A 24,074-nucleotide genomic window follows, 5' to 3' on the forward strand; every position below is an offset into this window, starting at 1 on the left:
GTTGTTGTGGTCAGGTTTTTCAAACCTCCACTAACACACATACAGTACACTCCCTATATATCCCTCTTGTATGGCTGTACTGTATTTTTGGTATATGACTATATGTTAGTGCCTTGGAATAGCCTAAAAATTGTTTGGAGATAAACAATTTTTAGAAGTAGGTTTTGAGGTCTTGAGGCCACACTGCACATCACAAAAACACATCACTACTAAGTCTTTAAATGAATACATAACTTTATTTAAATAAATGCTTTATCATAACAAAAAAGACAAAGGTTAAAAGAGTACATAAATTACAAGTTGAATAAATATTACACAGTGATATTCACTTTAATAATTTGAGATTTTTTGTCTTTTTTATATTTGTTTCATGAAGAGTTCCAAATGCTGACCATTATCTTGTAACTATCCTCCGGCACCAATGGGTCTTTTTTCACAAGCCAGTTAACACCACATGTTATTAAGATAACCAATTGATTTTGTCTCATTTCATCCATAAAAACGTTATGCATTCAGAAAAAAAAGCTGTAGTTACTATTGTAGTATGAACTGTATGAGTCTATAACCAGGTTGGAGACTAGGAATCTGAAGAAGACACTTTAAAATTCAACCTCTCCAACACCTCAATCTAACGCCATACCACAAAGAAAATGTATCGAGAATTTGCACAATTCGCAGCTTGGTTGAATTGTGTCAATTTGTTGATTAGACCTCAAATGATTCAATGCCCTTATCCACATTTTCTTTGACCCAAGATAGCCTTGGCAAATCTTAATTTTGAAAATGCCCAGTTAGACTGCATCATTATGGCTGGTCAAGTACTTCAATAGGCTTCTGACGGATTGCTCTTAAAATGGAAGGTGAACATTGAAGCTGGAGAGGGAGTCAACATCTAAACATCAGCCGCTAGCTGCATTCCTGTTCCTCAGATTCCCAGGTCTCCTTGTGTCTGTTCCTAACTGTATCTACTGTCATGCCATTGGTGACCCCTCCGTGAAGGGGTGGTGTGTGGCTAGGCCCTGAACACGACCCCTGTCCATGGTGCTCTGTCTCTTGCTTTCGCTCTCTCACTCTGTCATTCTTTCTCTCTCACTCTCTGTGTGCTAGAGTCCATGAGAACAGTTAGATCAAAGTGGGACAGTTGTGTGGTTGCTAATGTATGGTACTGTGTGTTATTATCCCCATTTCCTTATTGGACGTTGGTGATGGAGGTCCCAGGCATGGGCCACATAAGCCCCTGTCAACGATTACCCAGAAGGCCTTGCAGAGGCCTGATTCTGAATCACAGTAAATGTTTAGCTTGTTTTGTTTCTATACACAAGCAACACTATTACAGGACATTGTCTGTCGGTATTAATATTGTAGTTGTTTTAACTTCTATACAGTAAGTGCAAGCTGCTTTCTTTCAAAGTGGACTGGGGTGAAGGTGGGGAAGGGTGCCAAGCTGCATTGGGTATAGGAGGACCTAGTGATTTGAGATTTTCCACAGGGGCTGAGTAGTTCACCTCCATGTAAGAAGGCATTTTGGATGTGAAGGGTAGCAGGGTATAGTGACTTTTTTCCCACTAATTCTGTCTAATAGTAAATGAGGGTATAAAGGTCTATAGGCCTGAACGTATTGACCCCATTGTTAGTTTTACAGCATCTCGTTGCCATTATGAGCCATGATAAACAAGAGTATCCTATCCATCACATCTGTATGTCCAAACGGATAATATTACGTAATGGTTGGTTCACAGACTCAACTGAGGCTGGAGTAAAAGCTCTTTAATTTGTTGTCTGCTGATGGCCTTTCACCCTGCCTCCCACTCCCTGGCTAGAGTAACTATGACCACTTACGCTGTGGAATAGGATCTGATGGCTAGTAATGCCTTGTACATCTCTTCTCTGACTACTGGGAGAGAGAAGCAGCAGCAGTTTGCTAGGTCTAACTCGGAATTGTAATATCACTTGGCTTATATTTTCTGGCAATCGAATACATTGGCAGTCAACTTTGAAAGCAATGTTCTAGCTTATCAGTGCGTTTGAAAATAAGAGACAGAAGGGGTATTCTGGTCTGCCTTGCCCACAGAGAGGGATTAGCAACGGATTCATAATGTGATTGTGACACGATTACAAGGGCTATGTCACATCCTATAGAGTTACCCTTTGTCTGTACTACACCAAGAACTACTACTCTGGGGCCTCTCAGCATGAGCAGGGTTTCTGTAACTTAGACAGCTACCACGTTGCATTTGCATCACTATTCAAATGTGGATTTGCATGTAGGAAGGCACTGCGACTTGCACACAGACGGACATAAACTACTCTTTCAACTGACCCTGTAGGTAGTGTTCAACGATGCCCCCCTTCAGTGGAAGGAAAACTGCTCACCATTTCCAATGCAAGTAATGTTGTGTTGTGTTGAAAAACAAGTTGTCAAGAAGGAGGGAACAATTTTAGGGTGCGACATGCAAGCAAAGAGGGAAGGATATAGATGGGGTATAGCTTTTTTTTGACTGTCTCATATTCAAATAAGGATGATGTCATGGAACCATTCAAATTGTTTACAGGCTAAAATACACACGTCCTTTTCCAAGCACCAGTACATTGTAGTTGTTTGTTTAAAAAAAGAACATTCATTAATCTATAGGTAAAAGTAATACACCAAGGTTACACCGTAGCAGTGTTAGGGGACCACTTGGTTAAGGAACATGGCTCAAAAGTGGGCGGTTGTTACTTCACTGAAGGCAAAGAAAACAGTACAAACAAAACCATACAAGACTACACCCTCGAGCAACTGAGACACAAAGAGTAAACACCTAGCCTCACTGGTGAATGCAAGTCTACAAAATGCTTTTTTCCCCTCGTTCTCCCAATTTTTGTCCAGACTTTAGCAATAAAATGCATTACTGCTGTTAGTTATTGGGGGACTGCATGATTGTTTAGCCACATTCAATATTCTTTAAGTCCAGGTAGTTGGACCAATAGAGTCTTGCTGAGCACAGCTCTGATCAGATGAGAGAATGGGCACTTTGTGGCAGTATTCCCTTCACCAGTAGGGGCAGTGTTCTCCATTAAGTTCTGTGTTACCCTGCATGGCAGTGTCTGTTAACAATAGGCACAGTTGGCATATCAGGCTAGCTACAGAGTCAAAGAGTCACTTACATAGGTTTGTCTGTAATGAGCTGCTTATTATGTCAAACACTCTCCATTTTCCCAGATACATAGGTTTCATAGGCTAGTGGGAGAAATCCATCCTCAAGACTACTTCAAGCACCAGCAATAATGCTTGTTATGTTGTTGTTGTGACAAGACGAAAAGAGAAAGAAAAATGACATTCTTGTGTTAAAGGCTCACTCCCTCTCTCTCACACACACACACACTCAAACACACATACATGCACGCCCACACAAACTTAGTGAAGTTACACATATCCAAGCAGGTTCCCCTATTCATAAGTGCTGTGACAGAACCAAATACCCAAATAGAGTCAACTGTCTCAGAAAGACCCTATCACATGCTTCTTTTTTCTTTTTTGGAAAGCACCCAACCAAAAAAACAAATACCTCTGCCAATAGAAGGTCCAGCTATCTCCTCTGACACCTCAATAGCAATAGATGTGAAAGATCAAAACAGTCCTGTTTATAATCAGCATGCCTTATTTTCGTTTTTTCATCGCTTTTATGTTAGCTTTACATGATACAAAGTTTGGTGCTTACACCCCAGCTTCTATAAAAATATATCAACACAAGTATATATTTTCATGAATCATTAGTGTGGTTCCCAACTCTTAGTGGGGGAGGGGCCCGAGGGTCAAACAAGGGCTTAAAACCTCCTGGGTTCCGTCTACTAAGAGATGAGCACACAGTCACACAAAAAAAAAGAGATTTCAGGTGTCCTTTTTTCAAGCCTGTCCTTTCGTTCATTTGATGGTTTAATTTTTTTTGTATTGAAAATCTCAAAAAGTGACTGGAGGGCGGAGCAGACAGGCAGGAGGGAAAGGAGGAGGCAGGGCCCTGGGTCAGGTGATCGGGACGGGGTTGGAGCAGCCTATTCACTCATTGTTGATGCTGCTGCTCTCTAGATCCTTGCATTGGATGTCTCCCCCGCTGTAGTCTGTACCGGGCAGCTGCACGCCGTACTTGTCCACGCACCAGCAGATGCCCCGCTTCCTGCCGCGAGACGGTTTGCACTGTGGGAGCAATCAGTGTGCAGCAACACAAGGGAGGGAAAGAGAGAATGAGCGAGAGAAAGACATTGTAAGAACAAATATTATTTTGGAGCCAATGTGGATCTGAAGAGGCACATCAGTATACAACTGGTCTATGTTAAACCATGAATAAGGATGATGACGGAGGGATAGTTCTCACCTGTTTGCGTTTGAAGAAGCCCTTTCTGTCACAGTTAGGGAGGTACAGGGACAGGGCCATGACACGGGATGTGTCCTTCATTCCCTGGATGATCCCATCCAGCTTCCTCCTGCAAGGACCCTGTGGAGGAACGATACAACTAACATTAGTTCCCAGTGCTAGCGCCATGGGTGGAACAAAATCCTGCACAGTCAGTTCTCTCTTCTAGGACCAGAGTTGAAGATGCACACTAGCAAGCATCAGCATTAGCACAATATTAGCGTTAGACCCCATCTTTCCTACTCTCCACTCTTGTACTTACAAACTCTGGCTCGTGCTTGTCAATGGGGAGTGGAGAGTAGTCCATGGGCCCAATGGAGCGCAGTTTGGCCTGCGCCCGCTTGCGGTCCTTGTCCTTGCGCATGGCCTGGATCTTCTTGCTGTTGATGACGTCCTGCTTGGGGAGGAGTGGCACTTTCGCAAGCTGCAGTTGGTCCTCCATTATTTCGGTTGTCAGGGTGTCCTCGTGTTCCCGAGACTCATGATCTACACATGGAAAAAATATTTGTATCAATGTGTGTGTCATCAACATGAACTAAAACAGTGCATACTTGTCACATTACCCCCACCTAAAATGTTCAAACAGCTTTTCCTGCACAAACGAAAATATGGACTCCCAGATGCTTTTCCCAGAGTTTGGGCTACCAAATGTTTATTTTCATTGTTTAAAAAGGAGGGGTCAGGATCAAGGATCAACAGCTGATAAACTACTGTACCTCCTCCACCACCTCATCAACTAATGGAGGTCAAAGGAAAGAAAGTAAACATGTCTGAACGCTGACCAAAAATTACAAAAGCTTATCTCAGTCACTTGTGTATCATGCTGGCTACGTGCTTGACCTTGTCTCTAAGACATCTCTACAACAAGGTGTGTGGCATTTTGGGTGACACAATGGCTTATTTGGTTGATCATAAGCCATTTTGGCAATAAAATACTTCTCTGGCAATTCTTGCAGACTTTCACATCTCTCACAGATCAGATGTTGATGTCATGGTAACTGAGGATCCATGGCAACTGAAGCCTATGGCAGAGGTGGACACATCGTAGGCTAAATGTAAAGTATAACTTCATATCAAGAAACATAACATAATAATGTAAAATAGCCTGAAGCCAGGCAGAAACACCAGAGCTCTCCCCCTACCCCATCCCACTCCCCAGGGGGCACTACAGTCCTAGAGGTACATTTGAAGTTCCCACCAGGCTAGAGATTTGGGGTCCTGATCCCTTATCCCCTCTCCTCCAGTCCCTCCTCTGGGCTCAGCCCCCATAAGCCAAGAGCCCTAGCCTGCATGAGGTTCTCTGAGGCCAAAGAGATGAGCGTTCCTCTCCCATCTTTGCTTAGTCTATCGTAAGCACACAAGGCACTGTTATGGGACTTTGCCAGGCCCCAACTGGTGGGTGGCCGCAGTGCCAGTAGATGACCGGGGATATATTTATCCAGCAAAGAAACCCACAGGTCATTGCAGCGGTGGCAATGAGGAGGGCTGGCCCAACCGGAGTAGTGGTTGAATGTGCAAAGTATTGTTGGGGAGAGACAACCGCAAGATATCGACAGACAGCTGAAGAGGGGGACCATAAAAAATTATTTAAACATAACCACGTTTTAATGTTATCTTAATTAAGTATAGACTAGTGGTCTGGACTTAGTGCATGGCCACCTTGGGGAATAAAAAGAGAGGTATGTGACCACTGAGCGGTATATTCCAGAGAATTGATGTCTGAAGAGTCTGGACACAGCAGGGGTGTCTGGGAGGAGGTTAGTTGGGGGATGAAGGGAGGAGGGTGATTACCGGAATTGGGACCCTGGCTTCTGAACTGCCGTCCTCGCTTTGAAAGTAATCTCACAACTCATGACTTGGCAGGCGTCTCTGTGTTTGGATACGTCCTCGACTCTCCCTGCTCAGACCGCCAGGGCTATAAAACGCTATAAATAAGTATGTCAAATGAGCTTTCCTACGTGCTCGATGCCTGGATGCTGGGGGAAGAATCCTGCATTTGATCAGTATTCAAAGTACCACTGATGACAATGCTGCTTATGTGTTTCAAGCCTTCATGAATTTTCAGGGTTCCATTTTCAGGGTTCCAACAAACCGGAGAACGTATCCCCCTTCCATTTTACAAATGCAACACACACTACATCATTGACCTACTTTACATGTGAGATCCAAAACATTTGAGTATCTTCCAGAAAGACTGCTCTGTCTCATGGTCCTTGACATGTATTCACATTCAGCCTAATATGATTTGGGTGGAAAAATATTAGATTGAGAAATGTCAGCACACTGACATCATTGCACTCCAATTACATTAGCAGTAGGATTTGTGAACAAGCTCATTAGCTCAAGTGAGGGATGAGAGTTTGTGTTACTTATGTGTATAAGCTTGTGAGGAAATATTGGACGTTATATATTGGATGTTCTATTGAAATATGGGATGGTAGAAGTTTGCTTCATATTTGATGGCGAAAATGAACATCCATCAACCGTTTAAATGTATATTATTATTATAACAAAATGTAGTGTTTATTTTAGTACATCATACTCCTTGCCCAGAGTAAATAAAGTGATGTTGTGCTTCCAATTCACAAGCTGTGCCTGCAATTCAAAGACATGGAGACAGAATGTACCCATCTTTTGCCAACAATACCCAGAGTGTAGCCTGTTTGCAGACAATGGAGTCTCTCTCTCTCTCTCCCGCTCTCTTTTTCTCTCTCGCCCTCTCTGTTTCTAAACCACCAAATTTGTATTTTCTGAAGTGGGCTCTTCACTGCAGCGGCAAAAACTCAGTTTTTCCATGCTTAGGGTCCCCAGCTTGTAAAGGAGGCTTAGTAGGCCTGTGTTTAAGTACTGAAACACTGCCAGGACGCTGGCCTCCAGCCAAGACAGCACGGTCACATGCAGCCCCCTCCATTAAGCCCAGGCTGACAAGGTATTGGTATCTCTCCCCTTGTTCTCACTAAAGTTTTCATTAAGACAAGAGGAACGGAACAGGCAAAGGAGGTGCAACCGATACACCTCTGTTTAAAAATGTACATGTGTGCGGGGCAATTATGCTTCATCAAAATCCCAACCCACTGGGCACACACTGGTTGAATCAACATTGTTTCCACATCATTTCAATTAAATTACATTGAAACAATGTGGAATAGATGTTGAATTGACATTGAATTCTGTGCCCAGTGGGACGTTTCTCTCAGCCAGGAAGCCTAAGCGTGAACGATAAGCCACTCTTCTTTCAGTTCTTTTTCTCTCTCTCAGCTGGTCTTTATGAGTTCACAGTCATGCAACTTGGGGTGGAAAATGCACCAGAACAATGAGTTGCTCAAATTCTCATTGGCTCACACACCTTACACCACTGAGTGTACCCTAGTCCATGAACTAGCACAGAACACCCTCTGAAATTACACCTTTACAAGATCCTAGGTGTTGAGTAAAGGTGCTGCTAATCCGGGGGTCAGGGGGTATGCGATAGCATAGTGATAACGGAGCAGGATGTCCTCTGTCATCTTTTAGCCATGATACTGGCCAACCATGGGTCCCTCAGTCTGATTCTGATGCTTAATATTTCAAGGCTTCTGGACATAGTCCATGGCCTGATATCCCTGCTGTTGTATCATGGAGAAGGAGACATGGAAAAACATTGGACAATCATTGTAAATAAGAATTTGTTCTTAATTGACCTGCCTGGTAAATAAAATACAAATAAAATAAACGGAACATTGCACTTGAGTAATTATATTACAGGTAGGAATACATGATCCAGACCAAGAGCCTGTAGAGATCTAAACAAAATGCTTGCTCATTAGGGCACATTGAATTCCACATCGAATGGCCTTACAAAATGCTTGCTCATTGGAGCACATTGAATTCCACATCGAATGGCCTTACAAAATGCTTGCTCATTGGAGCACATTGAATTCCACATCGAATGGCCTTACAAAATGCTTGCTCATTGGGGCACATTGAATTCCACATCGAATGGCCTTACAAAATGCTTGCTCATTGGGGCACATTGAATTCCACATCGAATGGCCTTACAAAATGCTCATTGGGGCACAACTGGAACACTGAATTGCCCTCCAACACAGCTGCAGTGTAAGAAGAACATGTTGATTTGTTATCAGTAGTCCTGTAACAACCTCAACTAAAATGTATGTGGAGATAGTGCCACTATACAGTGCATTCGGAAAGTTTTCAGACCCCTTCCCATGTTCCACATTTTGTTACGTTACAGCCTTATCCTAAAATGGATCAAATAAATGTTTATCCTCATTAATCTACATACAATACCCCATAATGACAAAGCGAAAACAGGTTTTAGAAATGTTTCCACATAAAAACCATATTTACATAAGTATTCAGACCCTTTGCTATGAGACTCGAAATTGAGCTCAGGTGCATCCTGTTTCCATTGACCATCCTTGAGATGTTTCTACAACTTAACTGGAGTCCACCTGTGATAAATTAAATTGATTGGACATGATTTGGAAAGGCACACGCCTGTCTATATAAGGTCCCACAGTTGACAGTGCATGTCAGAGCAAAAACCAGGCCATGAGGTCGAAGGAATTGTCCGTAGAGCTCCGAGACAGGACTGTGTCGGGGTACAGTAACAAAACATTTCTGCAGCATTGAAGGTCCCCAAGAACACAGTGGCCTCCATCATTCTTAAATGGAAGAAGAACCACCAAGACTCTTCCTAGAGCTGGCCACCTGGCCAAACTTAGCAATCGGGGGAGAAAAGCCTAGATCAGGGAGGTGACCAAGATCCCAAAGTTCACTCTGACAGAGCTCCAGAGTTCCTCTGTGGAGATGTGAGAACCTTCCAGAAGGACAACCATCTCTGCAGCACTCCACCAATCAGGACATTATGGTAGAGTTGCCAGATGCAAGCCTCTCCTCAGTAAAAGGCACACGACAGTCCGCTTTGAGTTTGCCAAAAGGCACCTAAAGGACTCTTAGACCGTGAGAGACAAGATTCTCTGGTCTGATGAAACCAAGATAGAACTCTTTGGCCTGAATGCCAAGCATCACGTCTGGAGGAAACCTGGCACCATCCCTACAGTGAAGCATGGTGGTGGCAGCATCATGCTGTGGGTATGTTTTTCAGCGGCAGGGACTGGGAGACTATTCAGGATCGAGGGAAAGATGAACGGAGCAAAGTACAGAGAGATCCTTTATGAAGACCTGCCCCAGAGCACTCAGACTGGGGTGAAAGTTACCTTCCAAAAGGACAACGACCCTAAACACACAGCCAAGACAACACAGGAGTGGCTTCGGGACAAGTCTCTGAAAGTCCTGGAGTAGCCCAGCCAGAGCCCGGACTTGAACCCGATCAAACATCTCTGAAGAGACCTGAAAATAGCTGTGCAGTGACGCTCCCCATCCAACATGACAGAGCTTGAGAGGATCTGCAGAGAAGAATGGGAGAAACTCCCCAAATACAGGTGTGTCGAACTTGTAGCGTCTTACCCAAGAAGACTCGAGGCTGTAATAGCTGCCAAAGCTGCTTCAACCAAGTACTGAGTAAAGGGTCTGAAAACTTATTTTATATTTTTTATAAATTTGCAAACATTTCTAAAAACCTGTTTTTGCTTTGTCATTATCGGGTATTGTGTGAAGATTGATTTTAATCCCTTTTTGAATAAGGCTGTAACGTAACAAAATGCGGAAAATGCAAGGGGTCTGAATACTTTCCGAATGCACTGTAAGTGCTGGTGGATAGTCAAATCATATTCATGTAAAACTTATCCAGAATGACATCATTTCCATACAATTTATTGACATTTTTAGATGGCTACTACAGGCCAAAGCAGATTTTGATTCCACCATTTATAGGAGATCTCTTCATTGAATCCTTTGTTTTGAAGATGTAGAGGGGAAATTTAGCAGGGTCTTCAGCGCTTTTCTTTCTGCTTGAAATAAAAATGCTGGACCTCATTATAAAAAGTGTAATCATATTCAGGTGGTATCATTATTAACACACCCTTTTGTACTGCTAAACGACAGCTTTGGTTGGACAAGGAGACCATGCTACTGCTTTGTTCAGTACGGTATGTTTGATGTGCAGTATGCATTGTTGGTTCCTGTTTTGAACCTTGTATCTGGGCCGTACAATTGCAGTCTCCTCTGGCACTGAATTCAAACTCAATCAGCAACTTACAGGAAATAACTTTTTCTAAGGTACAATGTGCAACAAATATGTATAGTGCAAAAAAAAAAAAAAAAAAAAGAGATAAAAATAGCAGCAAATAGCTGCAGGAACAATTCAGGGATTGAAAATTAAAGGAACTCTTGTTCCGTAGGGATGAGAGTCCCTTCCAAGTAGGGCATTGGTATACTGACCCCACTCCCCCTCTCGCAACTGCTGCACCAAAGACATTTCTCCTTTGAGGTATAATACATTTTCGACTGCAGTTGAAATCACACTATCGCGATGCTACATGCCACTGCTCTCCTGTGCAAGCCTAATTTTGGTCTGAGGTCTCATTACACATCTAAGTTTTTTTTTCTGACAAGCCACATGGACAGACGCTGCCTTTTTCTGGGTCAACCTTCACCACTACACAATTGCTGGGTGTGACATAATCCCCGGGGGCAGAGGCTGCTATTTTGGCTCGCCATGAACGTTCTCTATCCACTGTCCAAAGCTCAACTTCAGACAATGAGGCCAGAGAGGAAGATGAAAATGACAAATCCACATTTTGGAGCTGAAACTGGCACCAAAGTTGCAGACAAAAGATAAGGACCTCTATTGTTCCCGTTCTGCAAAGAAACTTGAGGCAGGCTTTTTTGTTGAGCTCATTACAGTGACATTCAACAAGTTAGGTTCTTCTGTGGGAAATGATTAGTTGATTTGGAGCCCAATAACATCCTTATGCTGTCCTGGGTCGTGTCCATTAGGGAGAAATGTATTGAAACAGAGTGAAAAGAAAAATACTAAACAATAATTTTCGTTGTTTGTTGCAAAACTTTTGGTGTTCTCTACTGAGCACGACCCTGGAGTTGGAGCAGTAAATGGTGGCAGCGTTGGGGTTAACAGGGCCTACACAGTTTAGGTCAGATCACGCCGGTTTTAAAGCCAGCATGTGGATGTCACTACCTTTGGAGTCACATGTTTCTGATAGAGGAGACTATGTGAGCTGATTCTCTCCACAGCTGTTACCCACTAGCCTTCCAGGTGTAAGTGACAAAATGCTAGACTGATTGCTATAAAACTTTATTGGAAGAAACCATTCAAGCATGCCAACTCCAAAGTAGGTTCTCTAGCTTTAATACTGTGCATGGGAACAATGCCATAGCTTGACTGTAGAGTAGGTTTGCGTGTTCTTTTGGAGACCTTACATTAGCAATTGGTTTCCCATGATTAACACTTGCAATGGCACAGCATTCTAGAAAACCAGAACCTACACCAAAGAAGAATACATATTGTACGCCGAAGACGGCATGTCATTGATAAACTGTTTCACATCTGATGAGGTTGGTTATATTTAGCAATCAACAACATCCAGATCTGTGAGGAGGGGGTTCATGGTGAGTGAGTTGTAAAATCCCTGTCAGCAATGGTCTTCTCCTTATGACATAGCAATGTAACAATCAAACAGATGGGGCCATCTCTGAGTTAACTGAACTGTCCATAACGGATAGAGCCATTTGTATGCAATGTCTACAGTACAGTAAGTGTTCAAGTAGACCATTTATAGTAGATAGGCAAACCAAGATGCCTAACGTAAATGTGTATTGTCAGTGGACTCCGTTGAAGGAGACTGGCTTGTCTGATGTAAAATAAAATAATAAAAATGAAAAGATGTTTTCTCGATTAGGGAATATAACAATGCAGTAGGGATGTGCAACGTCAACTAGCCCATACTGGCATTCTGCTGGTCCGTCTGATCAGTTCAGACGAGGAGAATTGGTGTGGAAATACTTGAAGTTGACCCCGCTACCGTAAAATATTTTCTTTACATGGCTGGGGCTGTATTTTATCTGTAAAAGACCTGGGATAAAGAAAACAGAATCGTCCCCCTAGTTCTAGCCTTTAAACAACAGAGCCACAAATCACTTGACACATGGATTAAGTTGTCAAGCTAAGGGAGTAAACTTTATTTATAATAAAGGTTACATGGAGAAAATCGGACCTCTCTGAAATGAAAATGGATTACCCTCCCTTGAGCAAAATATATTTGACCTAAACCCTCCCTTAACGCTTGAACAAAAAAAACAAGTAACCCTCCCCTATACCCAAAATAATAATTAAAATAGCAGAGAACATGTCTACCGTTTACCCTGGACAAGAGTAGGGGTGGAAAGATCTCCTTTATAACAAAGCAATGCATGAATCTATGATCTTATTTGCAGGTCCGAGAAAAAATAGCATTTTATCAAAATGTCATGCAATTCTACGTCATTTTACATATCAGCAGAATACCAGACAAATTACAGAAATTACAGGCTAAGAATATACAGAGAGATGGCCTATGTCTTCATCTGATCATATTAGTCCAATGCCATCAGTGTAGTGTGTCTTGTTTGCAACGAAACTGTCCCTGTTTGCAAATAATTAAATCTGAGACATCATTAGGAATCTGAGCATGGTACTTTCAAAGGTTAGGCCTACCTTTCCACCCCAGACAGAGTAGGCCTACCATCTGCTGGCTACTCTTCTTTCGTGGCTTAACCCAACGAGATAACAAGTGTTTCCCTAAAAGCTGTCTGGGTTTAAACATCTTCTATTGTACAGAAAGTGAATAGCTTAATCAATTGATAGTGACAGAATTAGATTACTTGCCAAGAAAACTCTATTTATTGTCTCCTCGGCCATAAAAGGTTGTAACTCAGCCTCTGAATGTCAAAGCGACAAAACAATGAGAGTCACCTCTTTCCCACAGATTTTACAGCTTGTTTCTAGCATAAAGGATCACGGACCAAAGTGCTGTTATAGATCACGTTATATAATCGAATCTGTCTCATTTTCTTCTGAATCTTAAGCTAACAAGGGGTAGGCCTTTGCTTTTTGCCATTTTCTTTAATTAAAGGTAGGACTATGGCATACACTCTCATACCCCCTTAATTCAAGCCTTGGTTTTAATTTAACAGCCCTTCACTGACACGAACGTAGGCTAAAGAGTGCATGGTGGTCAGAGGAATTGACCAACAAATCTATGGATATACCAGCCTATAGCAACATGTTCTAAAATAGGAAGAAATAGGCTCCAACAAAAAGCCCTCTTGTTGTTAGTAAAGTCTAATTAAAATGAAGACCGTTTAACTGAATTATGCCTACTCCAATGTGTCTACTTTCAGTTCCATGGGCTGTCCATTTCCGATTGATTGTGTCACAGCTGATGTTTCGAGTTTCAGCACCACAATGTAAATTACTCGAACCTGGCTTATTGTGAGGTCAATAACTCTGATAAATACATCATGGCAACAAACATGTTGTTGTTAATCAAATCTATTATAGTAGTAGCAAGCTATCAAAGTTGCACTCCGGTCCTCCTCATCTTCGTGCTCTCCTTCTAAAACTGAACCGAACATAGGCTATAGGCTAGTCTGAGTACAAGATAGTGAATTTTTTAGACTAGGCCTAATCAAAAAAAGTATAATCTGAGGAAGCTTTTGACTCTCCTCCTGAACTGCCACATAGGCCTACACAGCACAGTTAGGTAGCACACAAAAACCTATTTCATCAGCTAGAGCAGAGCAGGCTGGGGCTCATGGTTGGTTTATCCACTGCAGTGTGTCATGCACCCTAGTTTAATTTACACCATCCCGCTATCTTCGAAATATAACTTTGCTATGTGCTTCTCCGAGCATGCACTTCATAGCTTATAGCCTATAGGCTATGGATCATTTGATTGAGACTAGAGGTCGACTGATTATGATTTTTCAACGCCGATACCGATTATTGGTGGACAAAAAAAATCGATACCGATTAATTGGCCGATAAAAAAAATATATATTTAGATATATATATCATACACACACACACGTGTAATAATGACAATTGCAACAATACTGAATGAACAATGAACACTTTTATTTTAACATAATATAATACATAAATAAAATCAATTTAGTCTCAAATAACATGAGAACATATGTTAAAACGAACCACCAGCTTTCATGGGTCTTCAATATTCCCAGTTAAGAAGTTTTGGGTTGTAGTGCAGAAAGCAGAGCTTGTCTGCATGGTCCCTTGTCAGTTTGCTCCTCCGCGAAACACAGACCTTACTTGAAGTAGATCAAGACATTCTCTATGGAAGACATGAACGGTAAAATAACGAAGGAACCCAAGTTCAGCCGCAAGTTATTACAGAAATTATAACGCGTCGACTATTTCTCTCTAAACCATATACCTTTGACTAATCCGGAAACTATCACCTCAAAAACAAAACGTTTATTCCGTTCCGTATTTTATCTAACGGGTGGCATCCATGAGTCTAAATATTCCTGTTACATTGCACAACCTTCAATGTTATTTCATAATTACGTAAAATTCTGGCAAATTAGTTCGCAAAGAGCCAGGCGGCCCAAACTGTTGCATATACCCTGACTCTGCGTGCAATGAACGCAAGAGAAATGACACAATTTCACCTGGTTAATATTGCCTGCTAACCTGGATTTCTTTTAGCTAAATATGCAGGTTTAAAAATATATACTTGTGTATTGATTTTAAGAAAGGCATTGATGTTTATGGTTAAGTACACATTGGAGCAATGACAGTCATTGATTGATTGTTTTTTATAAGATAAGTTTAATGCTAGCCAGCAAATTACCTTAGCTTACTGCATTCACGTAACAGGCAGGCTCCTCGTGGAGTGCAATGTAATCAGGTGTTAGAGCATTGGACTAGTTAACTGTAAGGTTGCAAGATTGTATCCCCCGAGCTGACAAGGTTAAAAATCTGTCGTTCTGCCTCGTCATTGAAAATAAGAATGTGTTCTTAACTGACTTGCCTAGTTAAATAAAGATTAAATAAAGGTGTAAAAAAATAAAATTTAAAAAAATCGGCAAATCGGCGCCCCCAAAAATACCGATTTCCGATTGTTATGAAAACTTGAACTCGGCCCCGATTAATCGGCCATTACGATTAATTGGTCGACCTCTAATTGAGACTACACTAAATATCCTATAGGCACACTTGATATTGCGCGCCCAGCAGAGAATCAGAGATGAGGTCCGGCATTCGGACACACAACAATACATAGCCTAATAAACAACTAATTCTAAAACACTGAGAAATATTTACATTTCATCCACTACAAATTACATGACCCACCCTTGGACTAGATTGAAAAAATGCTAAAACCTCCCCTTGACAGAAATGTTAAAACCATGACCCTCCCTCATTTTCCTCCAGGTAACCGTTCTGTAAATTTCTGTCAAATTTCTGTCAAATGCAGAAGCTGCATTTGTGTTGATGCTGTGCTTATAAAGCACCACGTGCTTGTTCATGTGCAAGTCAAGCTTTCTAGATTTATACGCTCTCTTTAATCATCTTCTTGTTTCTTGGCAAAGAGCAATCTGTTCAAACATAAGGCTCTTTCACAAGCTCAGAGAGCAAGGGGCCTTCTGCCATGGAGTCATATCTGTTGGCAGGCGTTCCAGGATCCTATTCTTCTGGGCTAACACAGTGCACTGAGAGGCCAGCAACACAAACCAGCCTCCTATGCCCAGCCATCAGAGCTAAGCACCATTTCCTTGGAACACAACTCAACAGTCAACAAAAGAGGGTGACACCAGACTTATGCAGAGATGAGAACGAGACAACAGAGTCGTGTGTAGTTTGGCAACATTGTATTACAGTGTTATACCCATGTCATGCCAATACATTTGTGACAGAGAAATATATAGATCATTCAATGTCATTATCTCTCTTCAAGCAACATATCCTGATCTGGCAGTCCCACTTTTAACAAACTACAACCTATGAAGACCTTACATATGCTATATATAGCCTTTATAATATGTAGATTGTTTAAAGTGGGTCCACTTTTCTTGCTAGGATGCTGTAGAATTGCATGAATGCAGTCGAGAGATGGAAGCTATTGGGTCCCCTGAGGATCTGTCTTTGGACACTTGACCTGCCCTCTCTCTGTCTGCCTTGCTCAGCTGGTCAGAGCAGGTTGAAACCCTACCCAGCAGGAAACCAAAGGCTTGTGTCTAATTCCAATCGTAGCCCTTGATAGACAGCCCTTCAGAGAAGAGCAGCCGGAGGCATTCTGCTGAATCACTGTGCTGTGCTTGAGCGCCCACACTGCCTAACCAGGGGCAGGAAAACGGACGCACTCCGGTTACCACCCAGTGCCAAAGGAGAAGTCAGTGTTCACACACATACACAAATGCACGCACAAACGCCTGCACACACACACCCACCCACAGGCTTCACACAGAGTGCGTGTTGGAATTCAATCTCCTAGATCAGAGTGACACTTATAGCTAGACAAAAGTACTTGGGTTTATTTCAGTTATAGCTGCAAGTATTCGTTGGATGTTATGTATAGCCTTGCTGCCATTACTACAGACAATGGTGGCCTCTTGAATGGTCTGAATTCTATTCTAATGTTGTTTAATGCATGTCCTCCAAGGGAGGAGGGTGTATCCAAAGCCCAAATAGCCTGAGTCTTTCAACCTGGCCAACCGAACAATAAACCAATAGCATTCATCAAATGTACCTTGTCACCAAAACTTGTATGTAGCCTAATATAGTTTGCCAACAACTGAAAATCAAAATCTTGAATCATCTAATAACATGTGTCCGTGCACACACACATTGAAGAATTACAAGTGCGCACAGACTACACACACACACACACACACATATCATCAGATGTAATATTTGAGCAGTAATCCGACTCAACACCACCCAGAGGGACTAAACCTAAATTCAGCTTTCAAAAGATCTGTAGCCTCGAGCACAGCCCTCTTCACTCAATTAGGCTACAATAAGAAGAACCGGATATTATATGTTGGAAAATATAGATTTTCTTCATGGGTGGCAATTGTGTTTGTGAGAAATGCAAGTCTCTAACACAGTGAAAAGGGATATAACTAATTTCCAGAGAAAAAAAGAATAGCAGCAATTAGTATTACCACATACAATATGTTCTCACGTGAGAAAGAGAGCACAAGAATGGATATCCAGGCAGGCACTGCGACAAGGGAGGGACACAGCCATGTAGACAAGCATGCAGAAGAACGCTTTAAGTCAGTCTACCATACTGTATTCATAACAAACCCCATACAGGGACTGCAAATTAGAGCAGGGATTCCCAAACTCTGTCCTGGCTGTGCTGCTCTCTAACTCAGGGTTTCCCAAAGTTAATAATCCTGCAGCAACAGGACATGTGAATTATTATGTGGATTAAAAGTAATGGACATTTTTGTAGGGGTTGATACATTTTTCGTAAGGGAAAATCAATTCTGAAATTTCAAAGACGAAATTACAAACTTCAGAAGCAGTTTTAAACCTCAAATACACTACAAGCTTTACATTTCCTGCAATGCAGGACAGTCCTCCTGCAACGGGGTGATCAAATTAAGATCCTACATCTGTATGCTATAGCACATGTATTCTGTGCATGTGCTGTTATTGTGGCATGTGATGAATCCGACTGTGTGCAATTTAATAACGACCCAGATTCACAATTAAGCCTGCCGCAATCTCTGACAAATCGGACCGTTTGCTCGTAGGAGCTACTCATGCATGCTATGCAGTTATTTCAAATGTGGATTCCAAAACGTCAGTGTGCTAATGGAATTGCTCACAATAGCATTATTTTACAAAACTGAAACATCATTAAAGCTCGTTTGCGAGGTTTTTAGCGAGGGGTCATGGAAGCACAAATGAAAAGCAAATGCTGCTAAAAACGAACCAAAAACGTCTATAATGCAGTTTTCCGGGGCCGGTATAGCTGGAACTGAATTTCAACTCTCTGTATTTTACACAGCCCCCTTGGATCCCCTAAGCACACGCATTCATTGCGCCGTCTTACCTATGGGTGGATGGAGGGGTTTGTATCCTTTCTCGTTTGTGCACACTCCCCTGCCATGGAGAAGCGCGTGAAGTGGCTTCTCTTCTCCATTTCGCGGCAAGCAGCGCAAGCCATGGGTGCATGTTCCGGTGTAAACGCCGCACGCCTGACCTTCCGATAAGGCGCAGGTTAGGCAGCAACCGCAGCCCGGCTCCTTCACGAGTTGACAACCGACGGGGACTGGGGGGCACATAGAGAGCGCCTTCTGGTCGCACGGCTCGCAGGGCACATATGAGCCCAAGCACCCAGATAGCCCCAGGACAAATGTCACCAGTAGACAAAAACTGAGAAACATATTCGTCTCGCAATTGTTAAACCTCAAATGTGAAACGAATTGACCGACAATGCCCGTGGGTTAAATGATCCGATTTATAAAGCAAAAAAACTGTCCGCATCCAAATGTATGGTCTTTTCAGCACTCCAGTTTAAATAAACTGAAAAAAATATTTTTTGTATTTACAAATAAAAAGTATTCACAGAACAAGTCCAAATCTAATGAAAAGACTACACTTCGGGATGCAATGTTTTTCTTAATTGACAGAATTGATGTCCTCTCTCGGTGCAATGCAATTCTTTGTACAAAACCTGGACCTTCCCCCCTTTGAAACCGATTCCAATACTTTCCCCTCCAGAGAAGTTTCTTGAGCAGACTGATCAACTTCAGGCCAGGCTTGCCTTTTTAAAATCAGCCAAACCCCTAACTATGAATACGCCTAACAGCATGGAAGGGAGGCGCACTTGTTCCAGGTCTTGGCAAGTGGCCAACCTTTTTACAGCAATAGGATCAGTCTTTCACGCCGAAGGCTGAAGTGATGCCAAGTGCGAGGAGCAACACAAGAAACCAACGCAACCTTAATCAAAACATATATATTTTTAAGCACTTCATCTTGAGGCATAATTCGAATCCACGCTTACTGAATACGTGCTTTTGCTAATCGAGCACACACTTCTTTCTTACCCCTAAATGTTTTCCACCCCGTCTCAAGCGATGCACATCGATTGACTTAAAGAAAAGAAGCTTACGCACGAAGCTACGAGCAAAACGAATGGAAAACCAGTTTTCTTAAATCATAGTTGCATTACAGACAGAATTAGTAAAATGCATGATCATGACAGAATACACCACTGTGCTGCATCAACTACAGTACTTTGGCTACAATCAGGGTGAGAAGCAGTATGAGCTGACATATATCCATCAATGTCAGTCTGGCTCCAATCTCTGCTCGGTGGTTGATGCTTATGGTCCGGATCAGCTCTTGGTGACATGTTGTGCTGGTTGTATTGTATGTTTTACATTTTGTAATGGTGTATTGACTGCTGCTTCTTTCTTAGCCAGGTCTCCCTTGCAAAAGAGATGAAGTGGGTCATTTTCCTGGTTAAATAAAAGGTTAAATACAACGCTACATTCTGCATAAACGAAGTATGTGAATAGGCCTTTACTATAATGACAATACATGCACTGTATTTTTTGTAGGCTACTGTAAGCATTATCAGGCACAATATCGAACTTGGTATAGAGAGTGGACAGGTAATGAAATCAGTGTTTATTGTCATAGCTAATCAACATTACATTTCCCAAATATGTTGTATAAATGTGTTAAATCACAGTCAAATCATGCTGTTGTAAAAAAAAAAAATGGCAACAATCAGGCAATGCTTGAAGACTCTGTCTAAGATGATCTCTGTTTTGTATTTAGATAACGCTGGCTGTGGATGCCTATTTCACTCTAAAAATAGGCATACTTTAAAGCCTGCACCTGTTCTCTCCATTGGACACCATTTCTGATACAAAGGTAGCCAACTGACTGATTTAAATACATGCACGCCTCTCTGTGTGTGTGTGCGTGTGTGTGTGGGTGTGCGCGCGGTTTGTCTGCGTGTTACTCTCTCAGAGGGAGTAGAATATAGTGGCTCAGACCCTGATGCGTAATAGCCTGACATCTTCAATTCAACATGGGACCCTCATTTGTTGTTCTCCTTTCACACACTCTGGCTAAGTGAAGACTGCTATCTTTTTCTGAATTTGAAAACATTCTATCTCATTCAATTGTTCATCTCCAGTTAGTGGGAGATTCTTACTGCAGCCTTGATTTAGCTCAGGCAGTTTGACAGTTGACCACTAGAAGGAGCTGTTACCAATGACAAGAGCTCACTATGGGAGTTCCCACAAATAATCAACCATTAACTTCATCGTTGAAAGTTCACGACCACTGTGTGCAAGGCTGACTATAAAATGCTAGGGAATATGAAGGTAGCCACAGGCTGCTCCTTGAATGTTGGCTTCTGTATGCAGTGTATACTTTAATGTAACTCAATCTGAAAAAGGGGGAGACAGATAGACATAAATGTTATGTTCCATATCTTAGCTCTTATATGACCTATTGAACTACATAGTTTAGTGTGATACATTAATATGAACTAAACATTACAAAAAAGAAACAGACATATTGTCACATACACCGGATAGGTGCAGTGAAGTGTGTTGTTTTACAGGGTCAGCCATAGTAGTATGGCACCCCTTGTCAAATTAGGGTTAAGTGCCTTGCTCAAGGGAAAAAATGACAGCTTTTTCACCTTGTTGGCTCAGGTATTTGAACCAGGAACCTTTCAGTTACTGTCCCAACACTCTAACCACTAGGCTACCTACAGTACAATGACCATGCAGAATTACTAATATCATTGCTATTGATTATTTTGAACATTCTGTACAAGCACCATACACGTGCTTTACCATTCATCATTATACTATTGGAATTTTGTCTGTGTATCTTTAGTGCAGAGATGTGTCAAAACCACTTGAGAACATGTCTGCCATGTCATTTTATCAAACTGATTATAACACATTTCACATAATATAGTGTCTTTTCCTTTGAAGCATTCATGAATGTTCTGATCCATTCATTAAATGATCTTGAACATAGTGGTGTGCCCACTGGCACTGCCCAGTCTGCTTCTGTATCTGGGCACAGGTTTCCCATGCATGGCTCTTGCCTCCTTTCCTTCCCATTTCTCCTTTTTCCCATGTCTTCCTCCTCTGCATTAACCAGAACCCACAGTTACTGCTGTCTGAACTTGGCTTCCATTCCCATCGTATAAGGTGTCAGATTGCTCCTGGTCTGCCTTGCTTGATTTTTTACACTGGAAAGAAACTGAAACTTGCCAGAAAATCTCTAGTACAGAAGTCGTTGAAAAGACGCTGGAAATATAATCCAGTTACTAATGAGGAGATAAACTGTCACAAATGACTTGAGGCCGGCTCTGTGGTGTGCAGTGCTGCTGCCATGGTGATTTTTTTTTCCAGGAGTGGTGTCCACTCACCGCAACATGCAAGTCTGATATGGCATCAAGCTACCTCTACGTCATGGGGGAAGAGTAGTGGTCTGAGAACAGAGAGTTGAGGAACACTGAAACATTGCGTAGATTTCTTATATAAAGCCATTTCCATCCAAATAAATGATTTGATACCTATTGAGCAGATTTAAACCTGGCAAGAGCCTGTCGAAACCACTGTTTAATAAAGTACATGATGGAGAAAATGCCTTAGGACTGAATGCTATTTGCAGCAGACTTTTTCAGTTTTCAAGATTTAACATTTGATCCCCATTTTTATGACCCTTTAATGGTGCACCTTCAAATCAAATCAAATCAAATTTTATTTGTCACATACACATGGTTAGCAGATGTTAATGCGAGTGTAGCGAAATGCTTGTGCTTCTAGTTCTGACAATGCAGTAATAACCAACGAGTAATCTAACCTAACAATTCCACAACTACTACCTCATACACACAAGTGTAAAGGGATAAAGAATATGTACATAAAGATATATAAATAAGTGATGGTACAGAACGGCATAGGCAAGATGCAGTAGATGGTATATCGATTACAGTATATACATATGAGATGAGTAATGTAGGGTATGTAAACATGAAAGTGGCATAGTTTAAAGTGGCTAGTGATACATTTATTACATAAAGATGGCAAGATGCAGTGGATGATAGAGTACAGTATATACATTATATTAAGTGGCAATGTTTAAAGTGGCTAGTGATACATTTTTGATCAATTCCCATCAATTTCCATTATTAAAGTGAGCTGGAGTTGAGTCAGTATGTTGGCAGCAGCCACTCAATGTTAGTAGTGGCTGTTTAACAGTCTGATGGCCTTGAGATAGAAGCTGTTTTTCAGTCTCTCGGTCCCTGCTTTGATGCACCTGTACTGACCTCGCCTTCTGGATGATAGCGGGGTGAACAGGCAGTGGTTCGTGTGGTTGTTGTCCTTGATGATCTTTATGGCCTTCCTGTGACATCGGGTGGTGTAGGTGTCCTGGAGGGCAGGTAGTTTGCCCCCAGTGATGCGTTGTGCAGACCTCACTACCCTCTGGAGAGCCTTCCGGTTGTGTGCGGAGCAGGTGCCGTACCAGGATGCTCTCGATTGTGCATCTGTAGAAGTTTGTGAGTGCTTTCGGTGACAAGCCGAATTTCTTCAGCCTCCTGAGGCGCTGCTGCGCCTTCTTCACAATGCTGTCTGTGTGGGTGGACCAATTCAGTTTGTCCGTGATGTGTACGCCGAGGAACTTAAAAAACTTACTACCCTCTCCACTACTGTCCCGTCGATGTGGATAGGGGGGTGCTCCCTCTGCTGTTTCCTGAAGTCCACAATCATCTCCTTTGTTTTGTTGACGTTGAGTGTGAGGTTATTTTCCTGACACCACACTCCCTCACCTCCTCCCTGTAGGCCGTCTCATCGTTGTTGGTAATCAAGCCTACCGCTGTAGTGTCGTCCGCAAACTTGATGATTGAGTTGGAGGCGTGCATGGCCACGCAGTCGTGGGTGAACAGGGAGTACAGGAGAGGGCTCAGAACGCACCCTTGTGGGGCCCAAGTGTTGAGGATCAGCAGGGTGGAGATGTTGTTACCTACCCTCACCACCTGGGGGCGGCCCGTCAGGAAGTCCAGTACCCAGTTGCACAGGGCGGGGTCGAGACCCAGGGTCTCGAGCTTGATGACGAGTTTGGAGGGTACTATGGTGTTAAATGCTGAGCTGTAGTCGATGAACAGCATTCTCACATAGGTATTCCTCTTGTCCAGATGGGTTAGGGCAGTGTGGTTGCGATTGTGTCGTCTGTGGACCTATTGGGGCGGTAAGCAAATTGGAGTGGGTCTAGGGTGTCAGGTAAGGTGGAGGGGATATGGTCCTTGACTAGTCTCTCAAAGCACTTCATGATTACGGAAGTGAGTGCTACGGGGCAGTAGTCGTTTAGCTCAGTTACCTTAGCTTTCTTGGGAACAGGAACAATGGTGGTCCTCTTGAAGCATGTGGGAACAGCAGACTGGGATAAGGATTGATTGAATATGTCCGTAAACACACCAGCCAGCTGGTCTGCGCATGCTCTGAGGACGCGGCTGGGGATGCTGTCTGGGCCTGCAGCCTTGTGAGGGTTAACACGTTTAAATGTTTTACTCACGTCATCTGCAGTGAAGGAGAGTCCGCAGGTTTTGGTAGCGGGCCGTGTCAGTGGCACTGTATTGTCCTCAAAGTGAGTGAAGAAGTTATTTAGTCTGTCTGGGAGCAAGACATCCTGGTCTGCGACGGGGCTGGTTTTCTTTTTGTAATCCGTGATTGACTGTAGACCCTGCCACATACCTC

General features: G+C 42.5%; 1 protein-coding gene across 1 annotated transcript; it reads right to left on the reverse strand.

Moving 5' to 3' along the window:
* Positions 1-216: 216 nt before the first annotated feature.
* On the reverse strand, positions 217-19,432 carry LOC129816156 (insulin-like growth factor-binding protein 5). Its single transcript, XM_055870378.1, has 4 exons — positions 18,389-19,432; positions 4,654-4,877; positions 4,353-4,472; positions 217-4,174 (listed from the first exon to the last, which is right to left on the reverse strand). Exons 1-4 carry the CDS (start codon positions 18,720-18,722, stop codon positions 4,037-4,039), a joined length of 816 nt encoding a protein of 271 aa, XP_055726353.1. The 5' UTR covers positions 18,723-19,432; the 3' UTR covers positions 217-4,036.
* Positions 19,433-24,074: the final 4,642 nt, after the last annotated feature.

This window comes from Salvelinus fontinalis, chromosome 19 (genome assembly GCF_029448725.1).
Source record: "Salvelinus fontinalis isolate EN_2023a chromosome 19, ASM2944872v1, whole genome shotgun sequence".
Lineage (NCBI taxonomy): Eukaryota > Metazoa > Chordata > Actinopteri > Salmoniformes > Salmonidae > Salvelinus > Salvelinus fontinalis.

What these genes read in the sequence shown, in the direction of transcription:
- LOC129816156 (XM_055870378.1), bottom strand. Translation starts at nt 18,722, where the DNA reads ATGTTTCTCAGTTTTTGTCTACTGGTGACATTTGTCCTGGGGCTATCT. An exon ending in ACAAGCACGAGCCAGAGTTT is followed by an intron (nt 4,473 to 4,653) that starts GTAAGTACAAGA and finishes GTTCCTCCACAG; the next exon opens with GGTCCTTGCAGGAGGAAGCT. An exon ending in GCTTCTTCAAACGCAAACAG is followed by an intron (nt 4,175 to 4,352) that starts GTGAGAACTATC and finishes TTGCTCCCACAG; the next exon opens with TGCAAACCGTCTCGCGGCAG.